This window comes from Plectropomus leopardus, chromosome 14, assembly GCF_026936395.1.
Source record: "Plectropomus leopardus strain MGB_pleo_1.0 chromosome 14, ASM2693639v1, whole genome shotgun sequence".
NCBI lineage: Eukaryota > Metazoa > Chordata > Actinopteri > Perciformes > Serranidae > Plectropomus > Plectropomus leopardus.
The window spans coordinates 11,457,674-11,484,090 of record NC_142189.1 but is presented as its reverse complement, the minus strand read 5'-3'; the positions used below and the strand labels follow the sequence as shown (position 1 = coordinate 11,484,090).

The 26,417-nt window shown below is 38.7% G+C and overlaps 1 protein-coding gene and 1 pseudogene across 5 annotated transcripts; both read left to right on the top strand.

Moving 5' to 3' along the window:
• LOC148187434 (uncharacterized) lies at positions 1–5,512 on the top strand (annotated as a pseudogene). The gene is made up of 4 exons (XR_015778701.1): positions 1–27; positions 124–215; positions 3,594–4,033; positions 5,173–5,512. The product of XR_015778701.1 is annotated as an uncharacterized LOC148187434 (transcript).
• Positions 5,312–26,417, top strand: LOC121953587 (uncharacterized). 4 transcript variants are annotated; one of them, XM_088087588.1, is made up of 6 exons: positions 5,312–5,499; positions 5,577–5,756; positions 17,511–18,140; positions 19,334–19,664; positions 19,794–19,969; positions 21,150–26,417. In XM_088087588.1, exons 2-6 carry the CDS (start codon positions 5,749–5,751, stop codon positions 21,373–21,375), a joined length of 1,371 nt encoding a protein of 456 aa, XP_087943714.1. In that variant the 5' UTR covers positions 5,312–5,499; positions 5,577–5,748; the 3' UTR covers positions 21,376–26,417. The 4 variants fall into 4 exon arrangements, with proteins under 4 accessions (XP_087943714.1, XP_042356686.2, XP_087943716.1 ...); XM_042500752.2 differs by lacking the exons at positions 5,312–5,499; positions 5,577–5,756 and adding an exon at positions 12,531–12,820; XM_088087589.1 differs by lacking the exons at positions 5,312–5,499; positions 5,577–5,756 and adding an exon at positions 12,679–12,810.

Here is a 26,417-nt window from a genome sequence, read left to right as displayed (position 1 = left end):
GTTAGAAGTTTCCCAGAGCTCCACCTGGTGAGTAGTTATTAGGAGTTACTGTGATTGAATCTCTTGTTGTACCCAAAATCTTCATTTACTTTTTATAATGGATAACACGTTTTGGCTTCCCAGGCAGACAGCATTTGCGAGGAGTATAGCAAAGACACATCTTTGGTGAAGAATGATCCTTTTCCCACATGAGACATCTTCTATTGACCTTTAAGGTGGGTTATTGTATATGAAATGCAGTATTGACTATGCATGACTTTAACTTAATTTGCTATGTTTGGCTATTTGTGCAGTATTGGTAAAGTTTTTTGGGACATCAGCACATTTTTTGAGGTACTTGAGTATTTTCATTTTTAGCTGCTTCATACTATAGTTTTACAAATTACATGTGATTCACATAATCCATCTAAGACATTAAATTTGGATCAATATGTGTGCACACTCAGTGTATACATCTGTTGGTGTTTTATCCTTAAAATACAACTCAATCTGTTCTCATGATTGACAGGAGAACTTTAACACCCAACAGATTTTCTGGTGGTGTAATAAGAGCCACAGACAACAGGCCAGTTGCATTGGATAATTCACTCAGCAGTAATGCTGCTTTTCAGGGAGTCTTGGGTACATTTAGGAAAATAAAGGAATAGTATAATTAAAATCTGTCAAGCAGTGGTATTCTGCAGTCTGTTGATCATGTATTTTATGATGGTTTCTAGATAGTAGTTTGCAAATTTGGAGAAATGTCCAGTTTTTTGATGTTGCAATATACCAGTATTGATGATACAGTAACTGTTATTTTAAACTATGAATATAGATATCATGTTAATATAAGGCATATAATACTATTGTGTAAATGAGACGGAGAGAGACACTTTTAAAACATTAAGACAATACACAATAAAAACAAGGTAAAACCACACATAACGACAAGATAAGGTATGATTTTGTACAGTTATGGTTACTCTCCACCTTCCTGCGCTTGAATTTTTAGAGTAATTAATTTGCCGAAAAAAGCCATCTCTGCTGATTTAACGTGACCAGGTAGAGCCCATTTAAGTTGTTCTGTGAGATATTGAAAACAGTCCCAAACAGTCGTACTCCTGTTTGAGTAACATTTGCAAAAAACTACAATGCTCAGCTGTTTTATTTAGCCTTTTTTTTTTTTTTTTTTTTAAAGATGAAAGCATATTTATGACCCATTTAAAGATTTACGTCTTCAGTGGGAATGAATGGGCTTTGGGCAAAGAAGTACTAATGCATCACTGATTTTGATCTTTTTATGGGATTACTTAACAATAAAAAAAAATACAGCAACACAAGATGTGATGGATAGAGGTAATTTTGGTTGAAGTTCACTCTTGGGCCCGTTTTAGCGTCAGCTCCAGGAGATGCCGTGGTTTAAAAAGGCTCTTATTTGGAGAGCTATATGATGATATATGGACAATTTTGTTGCAGTTTTCTTAGTTATTTTGGGGTGCAGGCTGAGCAATAAAGCAGGATGATGAATTGTAACTGCATTTATGTTTATTGGGCTAATGGTATCCCAGTCCAGCTGTGTGTTTGTTGCATTTTACAGCTGTTCATAGCTTTACTGAATGAATTTCCCAGGATTTCTTGATTTTATTTGCAAGCACAGGTTCCTAGATGTAGGTAGTAAGAAGACAAAGGGAAGAGAAGTTGCAAATTCATTTTTATTACTTATTGACCGGAAGCTGTATTTTATATTTGGTTATTATGTTGCAGTTTGCACACTTTTGAGGTTCCTGAGTTAAGAATGATATATGACTTAATAATCCATGATCCAAAAATGTGGTAAAACAAGTTTAAAGCTTATATACACTGGATATCTGATACGGGACCTGTCGTAATAGCATAACTCTGGTGACTCTTAATGGGAGGTGAGAGCAGTGTCCGTTTTTAAAATGAATGATTCAATTACACAGTATGGTGACTCTGCAATACAAGAATTCAGGCTTACAGTGAACTGCAAAATAAAGAGTGTGGATTAGGAATTTAGTAGCAGACTGTAAGCTGCTTATCTCTTCTATTACTCTTCAAAAAATCAGTTATTGCAAGTTTAATTTGATTTTATTGGCGCCGAGTTTCAGTCAAGTTTTAGAACGTCTCCTTTTTGTTGTTTCAAGACTCAAAACACATACATTTACTCTGAGTTATGACTTTATCAGGGTCACCTATACAATCTTAATGCAATCCTGTGAAAGAACCCTGTTAGTCGTATTGGAAGGCATTATAATTAGAAGTGTTTCTAATTTGAATTCCAGTTGCCAGGAAATATTAAACACAATAAAAGTTTTTGCAAACTACGAGTGTTACATTTATACTTTGTTTTGTTGCAGATATGTTGAAACTTTACGTTTCAACAATACTGGAGAAGGTGTGGTGACGAACTTAGTTATGGTTAGGTAAAGATTATGTTTTCGATTAAAACATTCATGTTTGGTGGTACAAAAGATAGTGGAAAGGCAGGGACGGGTTTCAGGTTTGGGGCTCAAAGGCTGCAATGTGTCAGTAAAAAACACCTGGGTTTCGGTGGCTCAGAGTCCGGGCTGTATTGGTACCAAAAAATCACCCAAGTTCAGGGGCTCAAATGCTGCAATGTACCACTAAAAACACCCAGGTTTGGTGGTTCAAACACCGCAATGTGTCAGTAAAAAACACCCAGGTTTGGTGGTTCAAACACCGCAATGTGTCAGTAAAAAACACCCAGGTTCAGTGGCTAAAAATCTGTGATATGTTGGTAAAAACAACCAAGTTCGGGGGTTCAAATGCCATTTGGGAAAAGTCATAATATCTAAGAAAAAGCACCAAGGTTTGGTGGCTCAAACGCTGCTGGGAGATGGTGCAATGTGTTGCTAATAAGCACTCAAGTTCAATGCCACAAACACTGGTGGAGAGCCCACAAAGGGTCACTAAAAGACTATTGGTGTTTGTTGGTTTCAAACAGCGGCCTGCAGGTGACACGCAATCCACCATCCCTCCACCTCTGCTGATGAGGACAGCTTATTTATTACTTCACTTTAGAAACATGATGCATTTGAACCATGCAAATGTAAAATATTCATCTTTTTCAGAAACTTTTAATACCAACATTTTCCTCTGGTGACTGTGCTGTAGCAACAGCTCATACAGTTGGATTCAGCTCCAGAAGAAAGGATTTACTTCAGGGACGTTGCAGTGGACTGTATTATTAGATTGTACAGGTATACCTGTAAAATAAACTAATAAGTCAGTATGTAAGTGATGATCAAGGAGTTCTTTGCTAAGGAACCTTTCGCTAAATTAACTTTGGCATCAAGAAGACAGGTGTTAGTGAAACATCACACACACTCGCTGTTATAAATAGAAATAGAGTTAACAAAGACTATTTTGCACATGACAAGGCTTTTGTTAACTCTTATATACTTACACAGAGGAATTCAATGAGATGTGCAGGATTAAACAAGTGTTTCAAATAAAACTTTGTCACATTCACACCTCTAAAGGAGGAATTGTGGCTGTAATGATAGAGCTTGTTTGCTTTGTTCCCACTAAATGTTTAATCTCTCTAACTGTGATTCCTAATTCTGCTTCAGGTTGGAAATCTATGCAGTATGTGGCTGGATGGACAAGGCAAAATAATTCAAAGGGAAGTTCTTGGGCCACTTCATTACTACCCTTATCTTCATCCTCTGTGTCACCGAGAGAACACCAGAGCCATCCTAAAGCCATGTGGGGCTCCCAACACTTGTGAACCATCACCCCCCCTCAACAAAATCAAACACTTACTGGGGTTAGCCTACAAGGAGCAGAGAGTGAAAGGCTTGGATATACGCATCATTGGCATATTCAGGAGAGACTCTATCCAACCCCTTTAACTGCCTTCTGTAAACTAGACTTGGCTTCCTACAAGAAACCAGAGGATCGATGGCAGGAAGGAGAGAAAGCTGCAGTTTAACTTCACTGTCTGCTTCTCCAGCCTGTTTGGAAACTACAACAATGTGCTTCAGTTTGCAAAGACCCTGGAGATGTACAGGTCAGCTTAGCAACAACACCACAGACAAAAATGTCAAAAATGACCTGACTTCACCTTTTCTCTGACACTGTATTTAAAAAAAAAAAAAGAAGAAGAAGAATACTTTAACCTTTGCAAAGGTACTGTTGCAGTACCACTGAATTGTATCACATTATACAGGTGTGTCTGTTACTGTTGTCATTTCTTGTGTGAGTGCATATAGTATATATGTGGAGGGAAGGCACAGTGGGTCAATCAGAATAGATTTTGGTATTTTACATTTCTGCAAACAACAGATATGTTATATGTATGTTTCACATGAGCAGAGAGGGGTGGAAATCAACATATGATATTAACACAGTATATAAGTCACAATACAATGTTATTGTGATTTTCAAAGTTTTGCAATATGTGTTGCAGTATATCAGCTGCTGTCACTACAAATCTGTGGTTTGCAGAAACATCCAATGCAAAATTTTATTTTGGCACCTGGTCTGGGCAGGTAGTGGTAGCAGGTCTAAGAGCACCTGTATAGCGCACCTACTAACTCATTATACTTCACTTATCAATTATATGTATGCTTATTTGTATGAGCATAAAAAAGAGAAAAAAACAACAAAATTCAACAAAAATATAAAGATAAATAGTATGATAGTAGTAATAATAATTATTATAAATATAGTTTTCTGGTCATTTTACTTTTCTTTTAAATTGGGAATAACTTTACTTGGTATTACCTAAGATTTTTTTTCTCTCTCTTTCAAAACTAATTTTCAGGTCAATTTCTTGTCACTGCTTTCTAATTTCTTGCAATTTGTTCGACATCTCTTGCCAAGTTTCTCATTGCCTTTTTAGTCATTTTTTAAAAGAGAAGTCCAACCAATATGTTCAGGTTTTCAAAGGTTTAAATGCATGTGAAAGGCATCTGATGTTGTTCCAGGTTTCAAAGGGTTGAAAAAACTTATCTAAACACTTTTGCTACTTGTACTGAAGCATTCAACATGCTTTTATTAGTTTGAAAGCGATACACTTGTAGTTTTGGATAATCCCTAGCTCTTTCCTAGCTCCTACGTGGTTTGAATGCACTAAGCCACTTTGGACAAAAGCCTCTGCAAAATGTTTGATCAATGAATTTTTTTACTTACCTCACCTCACTGCAGGTTGCTGGGTGTGGACAGGGTGGTGATCTATAACACCAGCTGTAGCCCAGACATCGACCGCAAGCTGCAGAGCTATAGCCAGGAGGGCTTTGTGGAAATGGAGATCGACTTGCACCTGAATCCATCTTGCGGCTGGTTCCTCTCACAGAGCAAGGAAGGACGTGCACTACTTTGGCCAGCTGTCCACGCTTAATAAGTGCATTTACAGACTCATGCTTATGTTCTGCTGAACGACATTAATAAGATTTAATGGCCATACCAACACAACAGCCTGATGTCTCTGATAGACAGGCCCCGACAGCATCGTCCAAGTGTTCGTTATTTTTGGTGTGTATTTTAGAATTGCATATTTCCAAATCATATTTATCATATTAGTTTTTAATTATAATCTACTGTCTTTCCAGCCTCTATGCTGCACCCACACGTTCTGCAGACGGGTGTGGTCCTCATTCAGAACTGCATGTTTCCCAAGAAACCCTTGAAGGAAAGTAAAAAGTGTCCCCTGCCTCGATGGAGAGAGGGGTTCCAGGCTTTAATGATCTGTAGCACATCTACAGGGAGGAACCTGACAGAAACATGAACAGGTAGGCTCATTTCTCACGACTATTAGTGAAGTCTCAGGAGTCAAGTCTTTTTTGCTTTTCCTTGAGACTCATAAACAACATGGTGCATGTGCAACATGTGTTTTCAGAGAAACTGTTTTAAAGTAATAGTTATATGATTTCTGTAAACCATGAATATTTTATATTTTTATGTTTCATACATTGTGAATTTGTTTAAGCTTTACATTTCTGAACTTTTGATAAAAAAAACTCCCGCTTTTGTATCTACAAAAATGGCCAAAAATGTGGTTACAAACACTTGCTTTGGTTGCTATAAACACAACTGGACATGAACCAAACATGGCTAGACCTGCCCCAAGTCTTGTTTTAAAAACACCAGATTTTTTCTCTACCAACACAACTGGACATGAGCTGAACTGTCATTAAAAAAAATACCCAGTGTTGTTGGTCTCGAAAAGTGGTCTGCATCTGTCTGCTAGTTGGCAAACATATAATCGAGATGTGACACCATCCACCATCCTCTCCTCCTCCCGGTGAGAAACTCAGGTCATAGACATTTAATCTAAACTACAACATATGTATGAAGCATACTAATGTAACATATCTGTGGTTTGCAGAAACGTACAATGCCGACAATTTATTCTGACTGGGCTGGGAAAGGAAAATGATTTAACTGCAGCATTTCTCAAAATGCTGGTTCGGGGAGACCTGAACACTGTTCCTGTTTTTATGCTGTTTAAGCCACTTTTCCACTGGAGAAAATAAAAACAAACCCATCAACACCCGCTAATATTTAGCCTTTGTTGCAATTGTCATTCACACCCGGGACAAATGACTCAACAGTAGTCATGTATTTATTGTTTCCACATCTGATGGGCAGTGATGAAAATACAACACGCAGGTGGCTGTGATCATTTAGCTCTTTTGCCAGCGCATTTGCCTTAGTAGCACACAAAATGCTCAAAATGTTGTCTGCACTGTGTTTGTGAGAGAGATTGAATAAATACGAGACATAAAAAAAAAGCACTGCAACATTTTCCGCAGACCTCCATGGTGCTCTTTAGTGTTTACTGACCTGTTTTCGGGCCTGTTGGTGATGTTGGATGTTATACACCAGAAGAAAAACAAAAAACAAACAAATTACAACTGGTAATGGTAAAGGAGTCTGTTGCTTCTTTGTGTTTTTTTCAGGTTTTCCTGCTTTTAAAACTCCTGCTAATTTTAGTGATCAGTTTGAAGAACATATGAAAACTTTGGCAGCATTGTTCTGTGTGAATGTGACAGCATGAAACGGGGTCCTGTGGTTGCTCCTTCTGAACTAAACTGTCAGAATCAGCCAACAAAGCTGCCGCAGTGCCAACGGTCTCCATGCAGCTTCATATTTAACAGACTGAAATGTGAGTGGTATCAATCCTATCTAACTCTAGGCAAGAAAGAGAAAAAGCATATGTCCAACTATTCCTTTAACTTTGAAAAAGATGTGAAAAAAACCCTCTAAATTCATGTAGGACAGTGTTGATTTTTTATTCATACTGGGGATTCCTCTGGTCTGTTTTTGTGTACACATGATGTGCTTCACAAGGCTACAATCCCAGCTCCTTCTGATATTCATAATTCATAATAAATGTTTGTACTAAATTATTGAAATAATATGTTCCACTATCTACATCTGTGAAGTGCTTTTATTGTCGGATTTCTCATTAAAGGCATGTAAAGAAAAGAATGAAATACAGTTTCTCTAGGGTCATAGTGCAACAGACAAACTTATCAAAATTAATAGCAGCAGGTCTGTATCTTAAAAAGCAGTAGTAATAGACAAAACCAGCAATATTATAAGTAAACACCACATGAAAATAAACATAGACCAATACAATGCATAGCTTATTACTATCAGCACACCCTAACAAGGTATGCAGTCTAAAATGTTTCTTGTACAGCAGGTGGAGGCTATTGTTTGGCCGGTTTTCACGATAGGAAGCTGTAGGTAAATATCTCGAGGGTAGGTGTGTTATAGCTGTTGACTCAGTTATTATTGGAGGTAGCGTCTACCAGGTACTGTTTTCTGTGATTTGATATGATGACCCATTTTGGAGGCCTTTTTTCACTGTTGTGTTGTGGATGAGAACTGGATTTCAACAGGCTCACCGGTGCCATAAGGACAAAAGCAAAATATGCCATATTCACTGAGATGCCCCATTTTTTGTGTAATCAAATATGGCTGTGATAAAGTGCCATCTGGCATGATGAGGGCACAATGAATACAATGCAGCAAAAGAGAATGATGGGTAATGTTCGCTCTGCGGTGACATCTGCTGGCAGAAAATTAGCTTTACTTAAATGTTAGATTACTACTCTGATTACAACTAATATTAGAATATAACCTTACCAATACAACTGCTACTATCAATACTAATCATAAACTAGGTTTATATTATACTTGCAAAGGTGCAATACAATTTTAACTTTTTATTTTTATTTTTATTTCTTTATCGGGGTTCCCACAGTCATGAAATTCCTGGAAAAGTTCAGAAATAATAAAAATAGTTTTCCAGGCCTGGAAATGGTTTGGAATTGACAGAATATTTTGTAAAAGTTTAAAATATACTTTGTTTTGATGATAAAAATCCTTAAACATGTCTAACATTATATTAAACATGTTACTTGTAGTACTAATATAAAATGTGAAGCTTTCACTGATATTACTGCTGTCACAAAAAATAAAACTAAAAGCTGAAGACTTTTTTTGTAGTAAATTAACCAAGACTTTCACACTGAGATTTAAGATTATGGTGATTCAGTCAATAGGTATTGTGATCCTGTGGGAATGTCTATTGAGCGAATAAACTCAGCAAGTGCTTAAAGTTTGATTATCTTAAAATGCCTGTAGGTGTGTCTTAGATAATATGTGGCTGTTTCACAGCATAGCTCTTCTTATTTTAAACGTCTTCAATAAAATCGTGGAAATTAGGTCGAATTTATGAGTATAAGTTATGCAAGTAAAAAAAATCAATAGGTAGAAATGTCAAATTGAAGAAAAAGTGGTTATACATACCATAACAAACTGCTTTTATCTAAAATTAAAACCATCACACATCAAGCAGTGTTTTACTGGACATGGTACTTTTCTGTTATCACCTCCTACCAAATGACATTTAGCAACAACTTTTCTGTAATCTCTCTGTCGACAACACCCATATTAAAGGTGGTGCCAAGTGGGTTGGAGCCCTTTCTAGTTTTGTTCCATGGGGAAGTATGTTAGTCGCAGATTTGTAAAGGTTTTTAGTGTCAAGGCAAGGCAGCTTTATTTGTAAAGCACATTTCATACACCAAGGCAATTCAAAGTGATTTAGAGAGTAATACAATATAAAATAGTGTATTGCTGAGTGACTTGAGTCCAAGCAAGGATGAGGTTCATAAATCTGATCCTATCACCGCATGGCCTCAGGGTTTCAACGGAGTTGGGAACATCAAGGATCCAGCACTGTACCAAAGATTCGGATTTAGTCGCCAGGATGTGGTGAGACAGTATGAGGAATGATCTGTCCCTTATTGGTTTGTGTGTGTTGGTTTACAGTCTGTTAGATTAAACATTAGACTCTTCCATTTTTATATTTTTACTTTCTTTTCACGTCTCATAAAATCTTTCTGTGCTTTGCTGTGGCTCTAATTTCTTCATTTAAGAACTCTATCAAAGTAAAAGTCTTAGCAGGCATTAGTTTATGACAAGAAGAAAAGAAACCTTAGGGTAATTGTAATTTTTTCTTTTTGCTTTATTGGCATTATTTTTTGACACATATGACAGATCTGTCTTTTATCTTGACACCTTAATTTACTTACTGTAATGTCTGCTTCTTTTGGGATCAGGTGGAACACGCCCTTTTTGTGCAGAATTAGAGGACTTAATCAGATTTGGGTTTTTTTATGATCAGCAACAGGCAATTTATGCTGTGCATCGGTTTTAGCAGTTGGAGGTTAAGGGGACGCAGTTCAGTGATCTTTTGGTGAATTAAATAAACTGAAACAGTTAAAGTGAGAGAAACAATTTGGGTTTTGAATGAAAATCAAAATCAGCCTTATTTATAGTTGGGCGCTAAACAACTTTGATAAATGTCAGAAAAATGAACTTTTCTTTCATGCCACAACTAATCATCAAGCTGCAGTAAGACACAGTGCTCTTTGTTTGACAGCAGATGTAAAATATCACAGTTCACAGGCCAATATTTGTCTGTCAAACACGTATATCTCAGTCAGGGAAATTATATGTGGTTGTTGGGTTAGTGTATTATAATGTCAGCAGTTTATGTGGCTTTTATGTTCTTTGATAACCAATATAGGCTTATCCTAATTCATTATTTTCAGTGAAACACATTTGTATAACTTAAAAAAATAACACATGTGCATTTGTTCACTTTTTCTGTTGTACTCGTACTTCATTGTTTCCCCACACGCTGCTGAAATCAAACCTACACCCTTTATGAGACAAAATTGGCTGCAGTTTATGTGTGACTGATTGATGCATGAAATGAAAAAGAAAAGTTCAGAGAGGAAACAAACAAACAAAAACTGTAGCCTTCTCTATATCACCCTAGAAATTACTTATTGCATATAGCCTGCAGATTTTGACACCCACTTATTGTACTCAGGTGTATACATATAACTTCTCTGAATATATTTAAACTGATTCACCTTGTGGTTGTTAAAGAAAACTGAAAACATGTGCCCTTGTGGGTTCTCAGGCTGCCAAGCAAAGAGCAACATGCAGTGAAGTAGATTAATATCACATAACATTGATGAGCTTATAATGCCTTTAATGGTGCGTTGCTTTGTATGACATGCAGTATTAATGCTTGATTAATAGGGTCATTTGCTCTGTGTGTGTGTGTGTGTGTGTGTGTGTGTGTGTGTGTGTGTGTGTGTGTGTGTGTGTGTGTGTGTATCAGCAGTATAGGTGACATAGTGTTGATAACATTTAAACCTTAAACGTTTACTGTCTACATGACATTTTCTCTGTGTGTTATATTTTCTGTGTTTGATGCCTTCTGTTTCACTGTGAACAATTTCACCAAATTGTTCACGCAATTGGTCACGCCCTGGCATGGGATGAATAAACACAGAATTAAAACAGAAATACAATGAGGGAGGAACTGAGAGAAAAGCAGCTAGAAGGGACAGAAGGGTGAAATGGTAGCTGCACTGATCACAATTACAGGGTCTAAGACATTAAACTAACCCCCTATTAGGGTTGGCAGCAACACAAAATTTGGTTTGATCCAATACCAAGTAATACATGGCCAGAGGCAGCTCATGCACTTTCATATAGGAGACAGTAGCACCCCCAGAAATGTATCATAAAGATGGGGGAACTGAAAATCAAATTCAAAAGCCATAACTGAATTTCGTTAATTCTGTTGAAGTATATAGGCTAGTTAAAAACAGTGTTAATGTGGTGAGTTAAGGGATTGCATGCATGCATGTCTACTCTTTGGTATGTCAGCATTCAGACAAATAGGGTGAGTTGGACTTTGATATTTTCTGTTGACCATCATGTCACTTTACACCGTCATGTTAAGTCTTAGTCTTCATCGAGTCTATGTCTCGATGAAGTACATGGTGCCAGACCCCCCCCCTCCCCCCAGTCTGTTTGATGTCTACGTCTGTCCCAAGTACTTGAAACACAAGGTAGAAGTAAGGGTCTAAGTTATTCCAGTTGTCAGTCTTTTTGTTTAGTACACGCTATAAAGCTCATCTCAACTTTAGCATGGATGTGTTTTAATATGTGGCAGTGAGGAGCCTACTTAGCCTCTTTTACCATTTTTCCACCAAAATTAGTGCTTGTACAGTTTTTTTTAAACACTTTAAAGATAGGTTCTTCATCTTCTCTTTTCCCATTGCCAGTAGACTAGAGCCATGCACACGGCTCTGCAACAGACGAGTATGCCTTTCTATTTTATTTTATTTTTTCTCTGGTGTATGGCGTTCACTGTCACAGATACAAAACAGGTTAGTAAACAGTAGAAAGCATATACACCCTCCCCACCTGAAGCTTGGGGCTGATTTTGAATAATGTCCGAGTGCTGCTTGGATGGAGACTGACAGTATTTTGTGGTGGCCCATTATTGTGTTTGCTGGCAAAGGGGCTAAAATTAAAGCATTGAAGCCATTTAGAGCTTGAGCTGATAATACCCGCGACTACTGCAGAATCATTTGACCCAAGACTTAGTGCCAATTGTAATCTATTTGTACATTAGGAAAGGGGCTTCCAGCATCTTTTTTCATTGGTTGTTATCGCAACAAACATTATTTAGCCCCCCTTCCCAACAAGCTATGCGATTGTGGTCGCTTCCAATGTTTTCCCTAGGTTGTCTGGTTTGACATGATACCACTATGTCTGCGGTAGCTTAGATAAATGCACCACAGTCTTTAAAAAAAAAAAAACATAACATTGGCCTCAATTATTTTTGTCAGGGGGCCGGCTATGGACCCCCCGATCCCCTCTTTGAGCGCCACTGTAGTGAAGAAACGGCTAATGATGACCAGTTCCAGTTTGAATATGTAACAGTAATGTTAAAGATAAGATTTGACTAAAATATGAATTTTATTACTTTATACCTGGATATTTTTGTCTGAGCCACTCTGGAAAGAATATGAACTCATTTCCTTTGTCTTGCAACTTCAAATTCTCCTTCTTTATCCGTTTTTGGTTCAGCAATAATTACGATTATGTGTTGGATAAAACTAGTCAGGATGCGCGCCGTTGCGCGTGCGTTACTCATCTGTGCTCTGAGTGCACGCGACACCAAAGCAGCAGCAGAGAGTACATGCACCATATGAGTCCTCGACAACGGAGCATGGTTTATTCAGACAGTTTTGCTCTTGAGATACGAGTGAGTGCAACTTAGAGAGAGACTGTTCTCGTTTATGGTATTGATCCTTTTAACGCTGGAATCGATCCTCAAAATCTTTACAGCTGTGCTACGCTGCGATATTTTGGTATTGATCCGCCCACCTCAACCTTTGTCCGGGGGTCTTCAGCTGCAAGCTGTCCTACAACCGGATGACTTCACTTCAGATTTTAGTGAGTTAATGTATGTTTAATATGGTCTTTATATTAGCATTAAAACGCATAAGAACTAGTTTATATATGCAGTACTTTGAGTATTTCTTTGGTTAGAGAAGTGTGGGTCTATAGCTTACTACTCCTCCCCTCGACTAACGGTAAAACGCTGTGATGTGTCCGTTAATATTCCGTAGCGTTCATGTCATACACGCTGTCATAATACTGCCTGTACAGCATTTGTAGTATTGCTCAACATTATATTATGACATGTAGATTGCAGCTTTGCCAACAGGCAATCACAGTGAATCGTTGTGAATGCTCTGAAAAAGTTTGGTCTCACTGAACTGGAGTTTGTATTGGCTACATAAAGTTAACCCTTTGTATTTCAATTCAAATGTATCTTTAAATTCTCTAGGAAGAAATGAAGACATATGCATTTATACTAGCCCACTGTCAGCGTTGAAAGAAGAATTCAAATCAATTGCTTGAGCAAAGGTTAGCAGTGCCACAGTATAAAAATACTAATTTACATGTAAAAGTGATGCAAAATTATTAGCAACAAAGTGTACATAAAGTATCAAAAGTTTAAGTATTTATAATGCAGAGTGGCTACTGTGAGTGTTAAACTGATATATTATTTCATTATTATTAACGTATTAGTGTAAGCAGTACTTGAATGCAGGCGTGTTCAGAATTTTTGAATGGGGGCCAGATTAGATCATGTCAAAATATATGGGGGCCAACTGCTTCTCACATCATGTGGGTTATTTAAAATAAAATCCTCTACAAATGCAACAAACACAACTGTTTGTTCATATGAATGAACACGTCCCCGCCTCCAGTGTTGTATCATGCTGCTCAAACTAGATTGATCAATACTTCCCTACAGAGGCAGAGTGTAGTAACTTAAGAAGAAAGGTAAATTGCATAACAGACAGGAGTTGTAATACCTTGTAATACCGTAATTTAACAATTTAAGATGATTATTTTACTTCCAAAAAACAGTTGTCATAGGACAAACAATACAAATAAAGAAAAAAAGGCAGATGGTATCCTTTGAATTTGGATAATCCTTGGGGAATTTTAGGAAGAAGAAAGAGAGAAAACACAAAATGCAAAAACAAATTTGTTTCAGATTTCTTATTCTTTTTAACTAGTTTGTTTGTCTAAATAAAGTTTACTTTCATTGTGTAGTCTAGAGATTACAGAAATTAAATTCATCTGTCACGCTGAGTGTCTGTACATCTAGTGTAAATACATTTATAGTTAAATCATAGTAATTTACAATTTAATACAGTAGTACAGTGGTTAGAACAGTCATTTCATGGAAAGAGGGCCCCCGGTTCTAAGCCGCCAGCCGGTTGGGGCCCTTCTGTGTGGAGTTTGCATGTTCTCCAGCATGTGTCAGCGTGGGTTTTCTGCGGGATCTTTTGCTTCCCCCGGACATGCAGGTTAATTGGTGACTCTAAATTTCCAGTAGGTGTGAATGTGAGCGTGACGGGTTGTCTATCCCAATGTGTCAGCTGTGTGATAGTCTGGTGACCAGTTCAGGGTGCACCCTGCCTCTTGCCCAATATCAACTTGGATAGGCTGTAGTAGCCCCCCTCACCCCCCACCCCCACCCGAAATTAAAAGAACAGGATCACCAAGAGGCCAGTCTGTGTCAAAAAGTTAGACTTGAAAACTGGGTTTTAAACTTATATGTTGTTACTGCGTTTTGTCGTAGTAGAGCAGAATACTAATCTGACTACAAACAGCAACCCAGAACACTGCCGATACCAAAATCTGTGGTGTCTGTGGTATAGAGATTACTATTTATCTACAGATCGTTACAGCCCTAATTGGAAGAAACAGTAAGTTCTATTTGAAGCAGATTTCACTATTTGCTTGTCAATATGAGAAGGAGAAACTTCCTCTCAAAGCAGATTTTGGAGTTTGCAACCGCTGATTTTTGAAATGATGCAAGTGAAACGTCCAGTGAAAAGGGGTCACAGGTTGTTGCTCAAGCATTTTAAGACTTCACCTCAGCTTTGACAAAAATATGGGTAGCTATTACATCACCTCCCATTACCAAATTAAACCAGTTAAACTCCAGCACAGTTAAATCTTAAAAGAAGGGAGCTATAATATGATAAAAAATACTGTAAAGTTACCAAGTTGGAGGATATGCAAAGCTGAACTGGGTGTTAAACGGACTTTAACCTGCCAGCTCTCTAGTAGAAAGTCTGTGCGATGTCTGGGTGAGCCCATATGTCAATAGAGCGGGGCATTGTTCAGAGAATTCACAGCGAGCGAGTTGGCTTGTTGCTTCTATCACGAGGCTCATGCAAAATATCAGAAAACGACTCTGGATAAGTTACAGTACAAAAACTTTGTCAGAAACAATTTGGTTCTTTGATTAAGTTTTGCAGCCATGCAAAACTGAAGGACAAAACATGATTTCTCAGAGAATGTTGAAATAATTAAAACCAGCAGCCATAACAGAAACCTTAAGGATCGTAGAACCAACCTCCACACCCTATCCCATTGTGTCGCATTTTTGGGTGTGAACATTTCAGTTATGTTTTTCAAACAGCAAGGGTTATTTTTAAGCTAATTTGTAAAAGCTAGAATTTATGTGTGAATGTGTTTGCCATGCCTTTTCTGTGTGCCCAGTAACAGCCTGTCATCCTTCAAAGCTGCACCGTTGCCTCCCCATGATGTCTGGGAAAGGCTCCAAATGTGCGCAGAGCTCGGCAGGATAAGATCTTTAGAAAACAGGTGGATGGATTTGGCAACAATAAATGACTGTAGAGTAAAAAAGAAACTTTACAGTAAGGCTTTAGGCACAAAAAAGAAGATAAAATATGTTACAATAATAATAGTCTCAATTTAGGGTCATCAAAAAGGCTGTCTGCCTAGTGACCACGTTGAACTTCTTGGCATCTGACTGGGACCACTTTTGAAAACTGTTTTAAATCACTGATATTAAAACGGGCACCATCTCTCATAAACACAGTGCGGCTGCCACGGGATAACAGGCCCTGCATACCATAGTACGCCCACACAGGTGATTTCACTTATTGTGGTTAATTGGAGCTCCTTTCCAAAGGCTGTTGGAGTGTGCATATGTGTCTGATTAACTTGAGAGGTCTAATCGGCCAGGATAAGTGAAAACACCTGTGCAGGTTTTTTAACAAAGCCATATTGTATTCAAGTCAAACAGTTGTCTGTTTTGCAATATTTACTGCAGATTCAGTTTCAGTCCCACCAGGAACTTAGCATGGCTGTACTGGGACTCCGTGTTTGCACTCTTTTTGATGGCACATCCTGTTTGCCCACATAGCTAAATTGAAGTAACATAAGATATGATAAACAAAAAAGGCTTTTACCAATTGCACTCCCCATGACAATATATATATATATATATATATATATATATATGTGACCACAACAAGCTATTACCCCTCTAGCAGCTAGTGCCAGCCCTCACAGCAGCAGTGCCCAGGGGATTATTTTGCTGCTCACAGTTGTCTAGTCTTTGTCTTCAAAACATAAATCCGATTCTTACTGGGATATTACTAAATTCTGACCTGTTTCTCCTAAACCCCCCTCTTAGGTGAATTAAGGAGTGAAAAAATAAATCGGCAGCAGTTCTTTTGCTGTGCTCATAGGCATCTCAGAGGTTTCTGGACTCTTAGGAAAGATAGAATAGAGAGACTTGAGACTTGTTTAAGTTTTCTTTTGGATCTTACTTTTATCTCAAGAGCTAATTATTTTTGAGAGAATTCAAGATCAGTGCAGTGAAAGAAAAGGAGTGTTTTAAGATCTTAAATTAGGATTTGGCTGAGACAGGAGGAAGGCTGTTTCTCAGGAGCTGAACTTAAGAAGTATGAGAAATACTTTAAAATGTTGGGATTTTTTAGTGAGCGCTGGCTGTATCTGGCCATATTTCCAGCAGTGTTTGTGCCATCATATGTTGGTGTTTTTAGCACCCAGTGGCCATGTTTCCAACTGCATTTTCAGTGGTGTTTGTGCCATCCCATGTGGGTGTTTCCATCAGCTTTTGAGTCACCAAACATGGGTGTTTTTTAGTGACTGGTGGCCATATATCCTGCTGCGTTTTCAGTAGAGCTTCTGCCATCACACATGGGTGTTTTTAGTAACCTGCTACCGCGTTTCCATTCACTTTTTTGTCACCATATGTGGGGGTTTTCTGGTGATGGTTGGCCACCTTTCCAGCAGCAGGTTTTAAGCTACCAAACGTGGGTATTTAAAGCCAAAACATGATCCGATTATGACGTTTATGTGCCTAAACATAGCCATGTTAACTACAGCATTGTTTAAAATATAAAGTTTCAACATATCTGCTACATGATACATGGGTTGTAAAAACAATGTTCCATAAAAATGCAGAAAACATGTCTGCAGATTAGAAAATGACTTTTGAATCAACACCACTCAGGCAACAAAAACGGAGCAATGTGAGCTTCACAAGAGAAGTATTTATTGTAATATTGGTTTATTGGATTGCATTACATTATGAAAGTGCTGGTGAAAAAGCACAAACAAATAGAAGATTAAAACTTTGACATAGGTGCCTTTGGAGTCGCACATCTCTCTGCACTGATCACATTCACAGTTGTTAAGGATGTTGCAGTAATGACACAACCCAGATTTTGCAACCTGTGTGTTTGCTTTGTTCTTCAAATGTATAATCTCTAGCTGTTTTGCTTCAGGTTGGGTCTCTGTGCCATCTGTGGCTGGATGGACAAAGCAAAAGTATTCAAAAGGAAGTTTTTCCTCCTCTTCATTGCCACCATCATCTTCATCTTCTGTATCACTGTGAGAACAACTACGATGTACAGGGCTATCCCAAAACCACGTAAGGCTGCGAACAGTTGCCCTTTGCAGATCTCTGAGCAGACCATCACCCCCCTCAAAAATACCACGCACTTACTGGTGTCAGCCTACATGGATCAGAGAGTGAAAGACTTGGATATACGCATCATTGGCATATTTAGGAGCGACTCTGTCCAACCCCTTTACTGTCTTTTCTGCTGTGCAGGCTCATTATCAAATTCAACTCCAGCAACAATTTCACAACACACAGACAACTTTGGTTTTCCCTTCATCACTACAGATGTCATGTGTAAGATTCCTTACAACTGCAGCACTACACATGTCAGTCTCCTGACTCAGCCAGACAGAGCGAAGAAAGTTAACCAGACTTGGCTTCCCATCAGAAACCAGAAGATCAATGGAAGGAATGAGAGAAAGTTGCAGTTTAACTTCACTGTCTGTGTGTCCAGCCTGTTTGGAGACTACAACAATGTGCTTCAGTTTGCACAGACCCTGGAGATGTACAGGTCAGCACAGCAACAACACCACAGACAAAAATGTCAAAAATGAGCTGACTTCACCTTTCCTCTGACACTATTTAAAAAAAAAAAAGAATACTTTAACCTTTACAAAGGCACCATTGCAGTTCCACTGGATTGCATCACATTACACAGGTGTTACTGTTGCTGCTAAGTAGTGCTGTCATGTTTCAAGAAATCAGGTTTGAATTAATTTGAACCAACACATGATAAGTTCTAATTACGGATATCAGCAGTTAACAGCTATTCAGAGAATATTTATAACCAGATATGCATGTCTTTCTACAGACTGATTTTGCTACTCTTCAGTTTTCTGAACTGCATCCTCCCTATTAAGTGAGTGACTCAATTGCTAGGTGCAAAATCCCTTTAGCATCCTTAACTGTGCTATTAATGTTAGTACCTTTGGCAGTGTCAGTACAGCTAGTGGTGCTAGCAGAGTTAGCAGTGCTAAAAAGGGTGTTGTGGTTCAAAACGGAGCCGCTTACTAGCCAGAGGGGCCTAGGAGAAAGACCGTAGGGTGGGCATCATGTTTTGGTAGCAACACTGTGCCACCACTGGGACAGCGATGGTAATCTTGAATGAGCACCCCTCCTACCCGACTCAGGTGGTGCAATGGAGGGCCAGATTATTTCAAGTCATTTTGCACCTTCTTTTCCCCAGAAAAATCAACCATTTAGTTAAAAAGGTGGTTGAAAGGTGTCAGGCTATCGATGGCAAAATTCACTGGACATGCTACTTTAATTCAACCAATTGCGCGAGTCTGATATAGTGAGCTGTGTGACCGTCATATTAACTAACCTCTAAGACTTAAGTGACAAGGATGGCTATCTCAGATCCTACATTAGTAAAACTAAATATTGTTTGTGGTGCCTACAGCACTAAAAAAGTACATTCAGAAATCATTAACCAACAATATTTGTGGAAACAGACATTCTTGTCTGTTTTTGTTTTAATCCAGCTAGTAGAGGCAGATGTCCACCCACCATAGTGTCTGGATCTGCTTGAGGGGTTTCTGTCTGTTAAAAGGAAGTTTTTTCCTTGTCACTGCCTCAAGGTGTGCTTTTTCTTGGTGGATATTTCTTTGAATTATTGGGTCTCGGTAAAGTAAAAGAGTATAGTCAAGACCTGCACTATATGAAAAGTGTCCTGATATAACTTTTATTACGATTTGACACTAGGTTGCTGGGTGTGGACAGGGTGGTGATTTATAACACCAGCTGTGGTCCAGACCTCGAGCGCCTGCTGCAGAGCTACAGCAAGGAGGGCTTCGTTGAGATAGTTCCTTGGCCCATCGACCAACATCTGAATCCTTCTCGTGGCTGGCTCTTCTCAAAGAGCGGCGGGGACGTGCACTACTTTGGCCAGCTGACCACGCTTAACGAGTGCATTTACAGATCGATGGCCCGCTCACGCTACGTCCTACTGAATGACATCGATGAGATTATAATGCCATACCAACACGACGACTTGATGTCTCTGATGGACACACTCAAAAAGAAGCATCCAAATGTAAATTATTTTTGGCATGTTTGAAAAAGACAAATCTTGCATCTATATCAAAACTTTAGGATCATATTTGACATTAATTGATATTTATGTTTTCTTTTTCTTTCTCCAATGCTGTATCACACTCTGTAGACAGGAGTGTTTTTTATTGAGAACCATATCTTTCCCAAGAAGCATTTTGAGCCAAGTGGAAGATTTCACCTACCTCAGTGGAATGGGGTCCCGGGAGTTAATATTCTGGAGCACATCTACAAGGAGGAACCCGACAGAAACATATACCATCCATACAAGATGATAGTTCAGCCAAGGTAGGGTGAACTTGTCAGACTGCAAAGTTACAAATTCAGAACACACTCATTGCTAAGGTTGGATAGACAATACATTTGTACAGTGGCCCTGAGAGATCAACACACTGCAAATTGACAACACATGCAGCATTTCTTAAACATTTACCAACCTGACAACATACAAAACATCTATTTGTTGACACACAAATATATCAACTTCAGGACAGGAAAAACATCAATGTGACGACTCATGCACAGCATTTAGAAAGGTCCTGCAAAAAGCTCACAACACAATATAAAGTGAGTACAGGGGAGACTAAAAAGTGATGCACATAGCGGGGACACACTTGTTGCCATGGTTTTTGGCCTATGCAGTTATTGGAGTCGGCCATCAATTAGTGGTGTTGGAAAATCACCTAAAATGTCTTCTTAAAAAAAAAAGTAGATGGCATTTGTGATTAACATTTTGTTAGCCTGTTCCTTATTATTAGGCACTGGACCTAGTGTTTACGACCATATCAAAGCAGTGCTGATATTCAGTACAACAGAACAACCTTTAATGGGATAAAGCTTTAATACAACTGTTCTGCAAGATTAAATCATTAGGTAACAAATATCAACTATAGATTATGATTTTTTTAATTTCATTGCTTATTTTGCTTACTTTACTTTGTCTGAGTTAGATCTACACATTACTGCATTTTGTATCATGTACGACCGAGCTCACTCCTGTTTATTGACACTTTAAATGACTTTCACTGATACTTTTACTGTAGATCAGGATTGCTTTTAATCAAGTTTGGTTTTGTGCTGTTATGATGCTCTTTGTGCATATTTATTGTTGATTGTATTTATTGTTTTGTACGTCCAACTGCAGATCAAATTTACCTTGAGGTACAATAAAAACTCTGAACTGAACTGAACTGAATTGATATGAAACATTGTTCAAAGGCTCAATGGTGACAGTTATCCATTGGAGCTGAACAATAAGGCTGAAAGGACCATTTCCGCAAAGTACAAAAAAACCTTAAAACACCAGCTCAAAATATTACTGGTTAGATTAAAAAGAATTGCTTCAGCATCACTAAATAGAAACCATCCAAAGAAATGTCACAGCTCCTGGGTATTCTAAAACTGTGAGCACAGGGCCAGTTCAAACACACTCAATCAACTAATTACAATTTACTTGTTTGCATCACAGGTTGGTAGAGCGCACTTCAGTGCATGAAGTGCTCAGGAGTTATGGACAACAATTCAAAGTTCCACTGGAGGTTTGTCGGATCATTCAGGTCCGTGAGTCGCTGCGAGGATCGTTAACACTGGATGAGCTCCATGAGGACAAAAGACTGTGGGACTTCCAAGAAAAACTAATTCCCAACGTAGACAGAGTACTGAGGAGAGCGGGGCTGCTGAGCTCAGACGGGTAGAGCTGACGGTCGGGATGAAAAGACACTCAGGTGGAAACACATGCTGAACAGGTTGAATGTGACATTTGCCAGCAGGTCGTCTCATAACATCCTGGTTTAATTTGAGAGTCACTCCCACTGTTTTCTGAGATTATGCCTTATTTTGCTGTAAAGGGCCATCATACTCCCTGCCTTAAGCAATTACTACTGCCATAATGCTGGTGCTGATCCTGAGAACTACACTGAATTGAATGCTGGTAGTTTTAAAGATGTTCTGTCAGAGAACTGTAGATACACTGTGTGCTGTGACTGTAACTGATTTAACTAATGATATCACACCTCCACACCCTCTCTGACATGCACTCCTCATCTAACATTTTCCTCATGTAGAGGTCAAAGTAGAAAAGCGTTCTACATTTAACCTCTTCAGGGCCCTGTCTTACAAAGCAGCATGCCACACAACTCTCGCCACTAGTTACAGTTTGACACAGTTGTCATTTTCATGATGTTTAATTAGCAAGTGTGCGCCTAGATGAGGTGTGGTCAGGTGCAGTGTGAGAGGTTTACTATTTTGAGGCAGCAGAAAGCTATTTCACATTGACCAACACCAACTTACTCTAAAGTTAGAATGATCCTGTTTACTGCTAATTAAAGGCCGCATTATTCAGGTAGTAAGATTCGGCTACATAGACGGGTTGACAACATGCGTACACTCTGCTTGATACACACACAGGAATGCATGGATAGGTTGCAGGTGGGTGAAATATTGCATCATTAATTAGGAAAATGTTAATTACAATCTTGAAAATGTGAGCAGAGCAGAGCTGCTGTCCACTCCCCAATAGGACAGATGCTGTGAGCATTTACACACGAGGAGCAGCGCTCATTAATTATTTCAGAAGTTGAAAGTTTAGTTCTGTTTCCTCTGCCAAGTTTAAAACAGCACTTTCTAGTTTTGCTGCTTAAATGTCCCATAATATTTGTTGCAGTAACATCACTGCTCTTGCTGCATTACTCTCAGTAGGAAACTGCTGGCTTCTTACATTTAGTGAATCAGCCATGCAAATAGCAGTGCACCAGGTGCAGGTGCACCTGGCTTTTAAAGGGAATGGGGGATGACACTGATTGGTTAACTATATGTCAAGCCCAAAACACACCTATAATTTATTAAGGGACTGCAAATGTCTTTGTCCCTTGCACCTCACCTCGCACCGAGATTATGCACAGTTTAACTAGCAAAAGTGGAATTGGACACACCAAAATGCAATTGCACTTATGACCATATGCTATAAATCGTTTAAATAGGGCCGTAAGGCCTGGTTCACGCTGGATGTGGAAAGACTGCAAAGCGTGCTGATTTTCCATTGATTGCCGGTAGCTTCCTTTCAGTGCCTATGTTGAGCAATCAGACCATTTACTCTGGACGTGCCGCAGCTCCGAGGTTCACAGCATGCCGACGATCTACAGCGATAGTTTTGCGTTTGGTCTATTTTTCTTTCTGCGAGCTACAAGGGAATCTGGCAGGAAAACACATCAAATACTCAGTTATGAACAATATAAAGTTCTATATTAGATATGATATGAATGATCTCATCATCATAAATGATAAAATTTGCATCCAGTGCTTCCACAATGCTTGTTTGTTGTGTCTAAACAGAGCAAGAGAGACAAGCAGACACGCAGAGACAGACAGGCACACAGAGACACATGCACACTCAGACATACAGACCCACAGACAAAGACACACATGCAAGTAGGGACAGAGAGACGGGGAAAGAGCTCTCTGTGTGATTAGAAACAAGCAGATGCTTGCTCTTTTAGTGTGAAAGGCCAGGTCACTGTTCACAGGCGGCTGCCCAACATTTAACAAATCAGGAAACTTCCACACCCAGTGATAACCTGCCGAAGAGTCCACAGCCATGTCAGCAGGTCTGTGAGATTATACTTGAAATTGTAACGCGGTGGAAGTCAGGATCATCAAAGTTTATACAAAACATCCCTCAGGGACATGAATGACTGAACAGTTACAAATGTTAGGTTGCTGTTCACATATTAGTTGTTGGGACTGAAAACAACAACAAGTGAAAACTTTGTCCATGCTGTTTACTTAGCAAATGCACCTGCACCCACCTGTGTGCTCAAGGGCGTGTAGGTTTAAAATTGAGGTGTGGTCAGGCGCATTGTTGGTATATTAGTATTTCGAGGCAGCAGAAAGGGACGCTGCCATTGACCAACAAAAACCTGGTCTGAAGGCAGAATGCTGCAATATTTTCCTGCTATTTAAAGAAACCACGATAAGTGAAAAATCTGTTCCTACTGCGGGCGCTTAAGGAAAAGTCACAAGATCACCAAAGTCATAAGGATACATCATCTTGGGACAAAATATGTTTAAACATAACTGAAAAGATGTTGAGATATTTCAGTTTGTACCAAAATGGGGTTTTGATATGGGACCATATTGTTGAGAGCCACATTGCAAGCATGACTTACCAAAAAAAAATCAACAATACTCCTGAAGCGATCGAACACACAAATAGAAAAACATTCTTTTCTCGGGCTGCGTGTCAATCTAAGATGACTGATGTGTGGCTGTGGTTTCAGTACAGAGGTTTGAGGCAACAGGTGTTTTTTTTTTAGTTACCGTGATTCTGGTCAAAATATACTGTTGACCAGACTGGCAGCCTTTTAGTCTGCAGCTTGCTGCTGCCTCTGACCTGGAACTACAGAAAATAAATAACTAAATACATAAATACTTCAAAACCCATATTATTATAACAAAACAACATTTAAATGACCTCAAACTTGTTGTACACATTAAAGCTACTACGTGCAGAATGTCTTTGTAATCATAGTAGCTTATGAATTATTCTATCACATGAAAACACGTTTTTTGTTGTGGTGCAGTTCACATCTTGCTTTCAGCGCCGTTCCTCTCAGAAGATTTGCCATTTTTGTGGAGCAATATCTTGTTTTGTCTTTGTTTAGTCACCAACCTTTGTTGTCGTGTGTCTCATCAGGGTGTTTGGGCTGACAGTGTCCTCGGGGTGTCGAGACACCTATTAAAAATGCAGCCGTGAACAAAGATGAACTCAGAACAAGCTCAGGGTTGAGTTCACCAGGTGACTGAATCACACATGCATCTCAACTGCCTAAACTACTGACAAACTGAGAGAATGACTACTTCTACTTCTGCAGCAGGTTTTCTTTTCTCTTGCTGTTACCCTGTGGATTTGTGTTAATGCATTTATTAATTTATTTTTAAAGGGATACTATGCAGGAAGTGTCTTTTGCCATTGGTAAACACATCATTCAACCTTGGCCCCTCCTTCCTGCTTGTAAGTGCACTGTAAGCTTCTATTGTGCATGTGCCACGCCATTATTCTGAAAATTTCAAGGCTCCATTTGTCCGAAAATGTCCCACTGATTGGAAACCTGCTATCCCAAAACTAAACGCCCATGCTCCAAAGCCCATTTTCTCAGAAAATACGCACTCTCCACAGTTAGTTTGAGTCTACCAGCAGTGTCTGAGCTAAAGAACCCAGCTGTTTTTTCCGATCGTTCACTGTGTTTCCCAGAAATATTTGAGTGGGACTGAATTTCAGTTTTGTTGGGTGTCGTACAGAGGGAGCGTAGACTGATCATAGACTAATAAATTGCTCCCGACTGGTTGTCGATGATTCAAATGATTAATACTACTAATATGTTCGAATTTTTGGTTTCCTCTTTTCTTTCTCAATCAAACGTACAGTGTAGCCTCTACACAGCCACCCGGGAGCGTGTGTTACTACTTATTTGTTACTTGATGTTGTAACTTGTCTCTGTGGTGCAGCTGCTTTTATTTTATTTATGCATAAATTACAATTTATATTATAATTTACTTTACAACATGTTTAAGTTTGAACATAGACACAGCTGGTGCAACAGGCTACTTCAGACTTTAATGGGAACATTATGCAAACAAAAGACATGATTTGCATGTGATGTATGTATGTGGTGTAACTATTAAGCCGTCATTTTCTTTCCGTGGCTTTTTCATTAAACATTAATCTCAAACACACAACATTGACTTTGCACATTAGATAAAACAACACAATGAAAGAGGAAACTGTTTTCTCACTAATGTATTATGTGAAAGGATACACCAGGAAGAAACAGAGGAGCCAGAATCAAAGTAGGATAAAAGTCACATCACTGTAAATACTGAAATTTTTATTTCTGTATGGACTTGCCTACTTCTAGAAACACCCATTATAATCCATTACTCCTTTTTTCTTTGTGTGTGTTTGTTTTACATAGTAAATTAAACATTTCAGACAGCAAGGTAAGTTTTTCGGGAGTGGAATCCTTCAGTCATTTGGTTTTGCAGGACCAGGTCTCTAAAAACACATGGGTGTGGTATCAGATGTCTTAGGGACCATACGTTTGCAAATATTGCGTTTGACTCAAGCACTTAAGTACTTGGACTTCAATTTTTCCACGTCATGGCACTAAATACCACTGCTCCAATCGTTTTCATAAGGAAATACTGCACTTTTTACTCCATTTACTTTGACAGCTATTGCTTTACAAATAAGACTTCATATAGAAACATGAGTTTGTAACATGGTGTGTTGTTATATATTACAATACCCAACAGTATGACAGAGGCTCTGTGCACACATTTGAACGCTGCGTCACCGCTTCATTACCATCAGATACAATCAATGATAATAGTCAATGGTACTGCTTGATCTGACAATTTTTAAATCAGTTGCTACATATGTCACCATCATCATGACACCATCATGCATGCTGGCACAACTCATCTCTGACAAATGAGTTACTTATTTTATCTTAAGTAAACAAGTTTTGTTATCAAGTGATAATGAGGTAATCAATCTGTCGTGAGAAAACCCAAAGATAACAAGTTAATTATTTAACACTCCTGATCTTGGATAAATACAGTTTAATGAGTAACTTAATAACAAAAAAACCTGTGTTTAAATTAACAAATTATCTTCAGATAACAAAGCTTGATATCCCAGGATTATGTAATAAAACAAAGTCTTACAAGTGATAACTGG

Coding starts and splice junctions, on each gene's coding strand:
- LOC121953587 (XM_042500752.2), top strand. CDS start 12,654: ATGGTATTGATCCTTTTAACGCTGGAATCGATCCTCAAAATCTTTACA. Junction 12,821..17,510: donor TCAGATTTTAGTGAGTTAAT/GTATGTTTAATA, acceptor GTTTTGCTTCAG/GTTGGGTCTCTGTGCCATCT. Junction 19,665..19,793: donor TCAAAAAGAAGCATCCAAAT/GTAAATTATTTT, acceptor CACACTCTGTAG/ACAGGAGTGTTTTTTATTGA.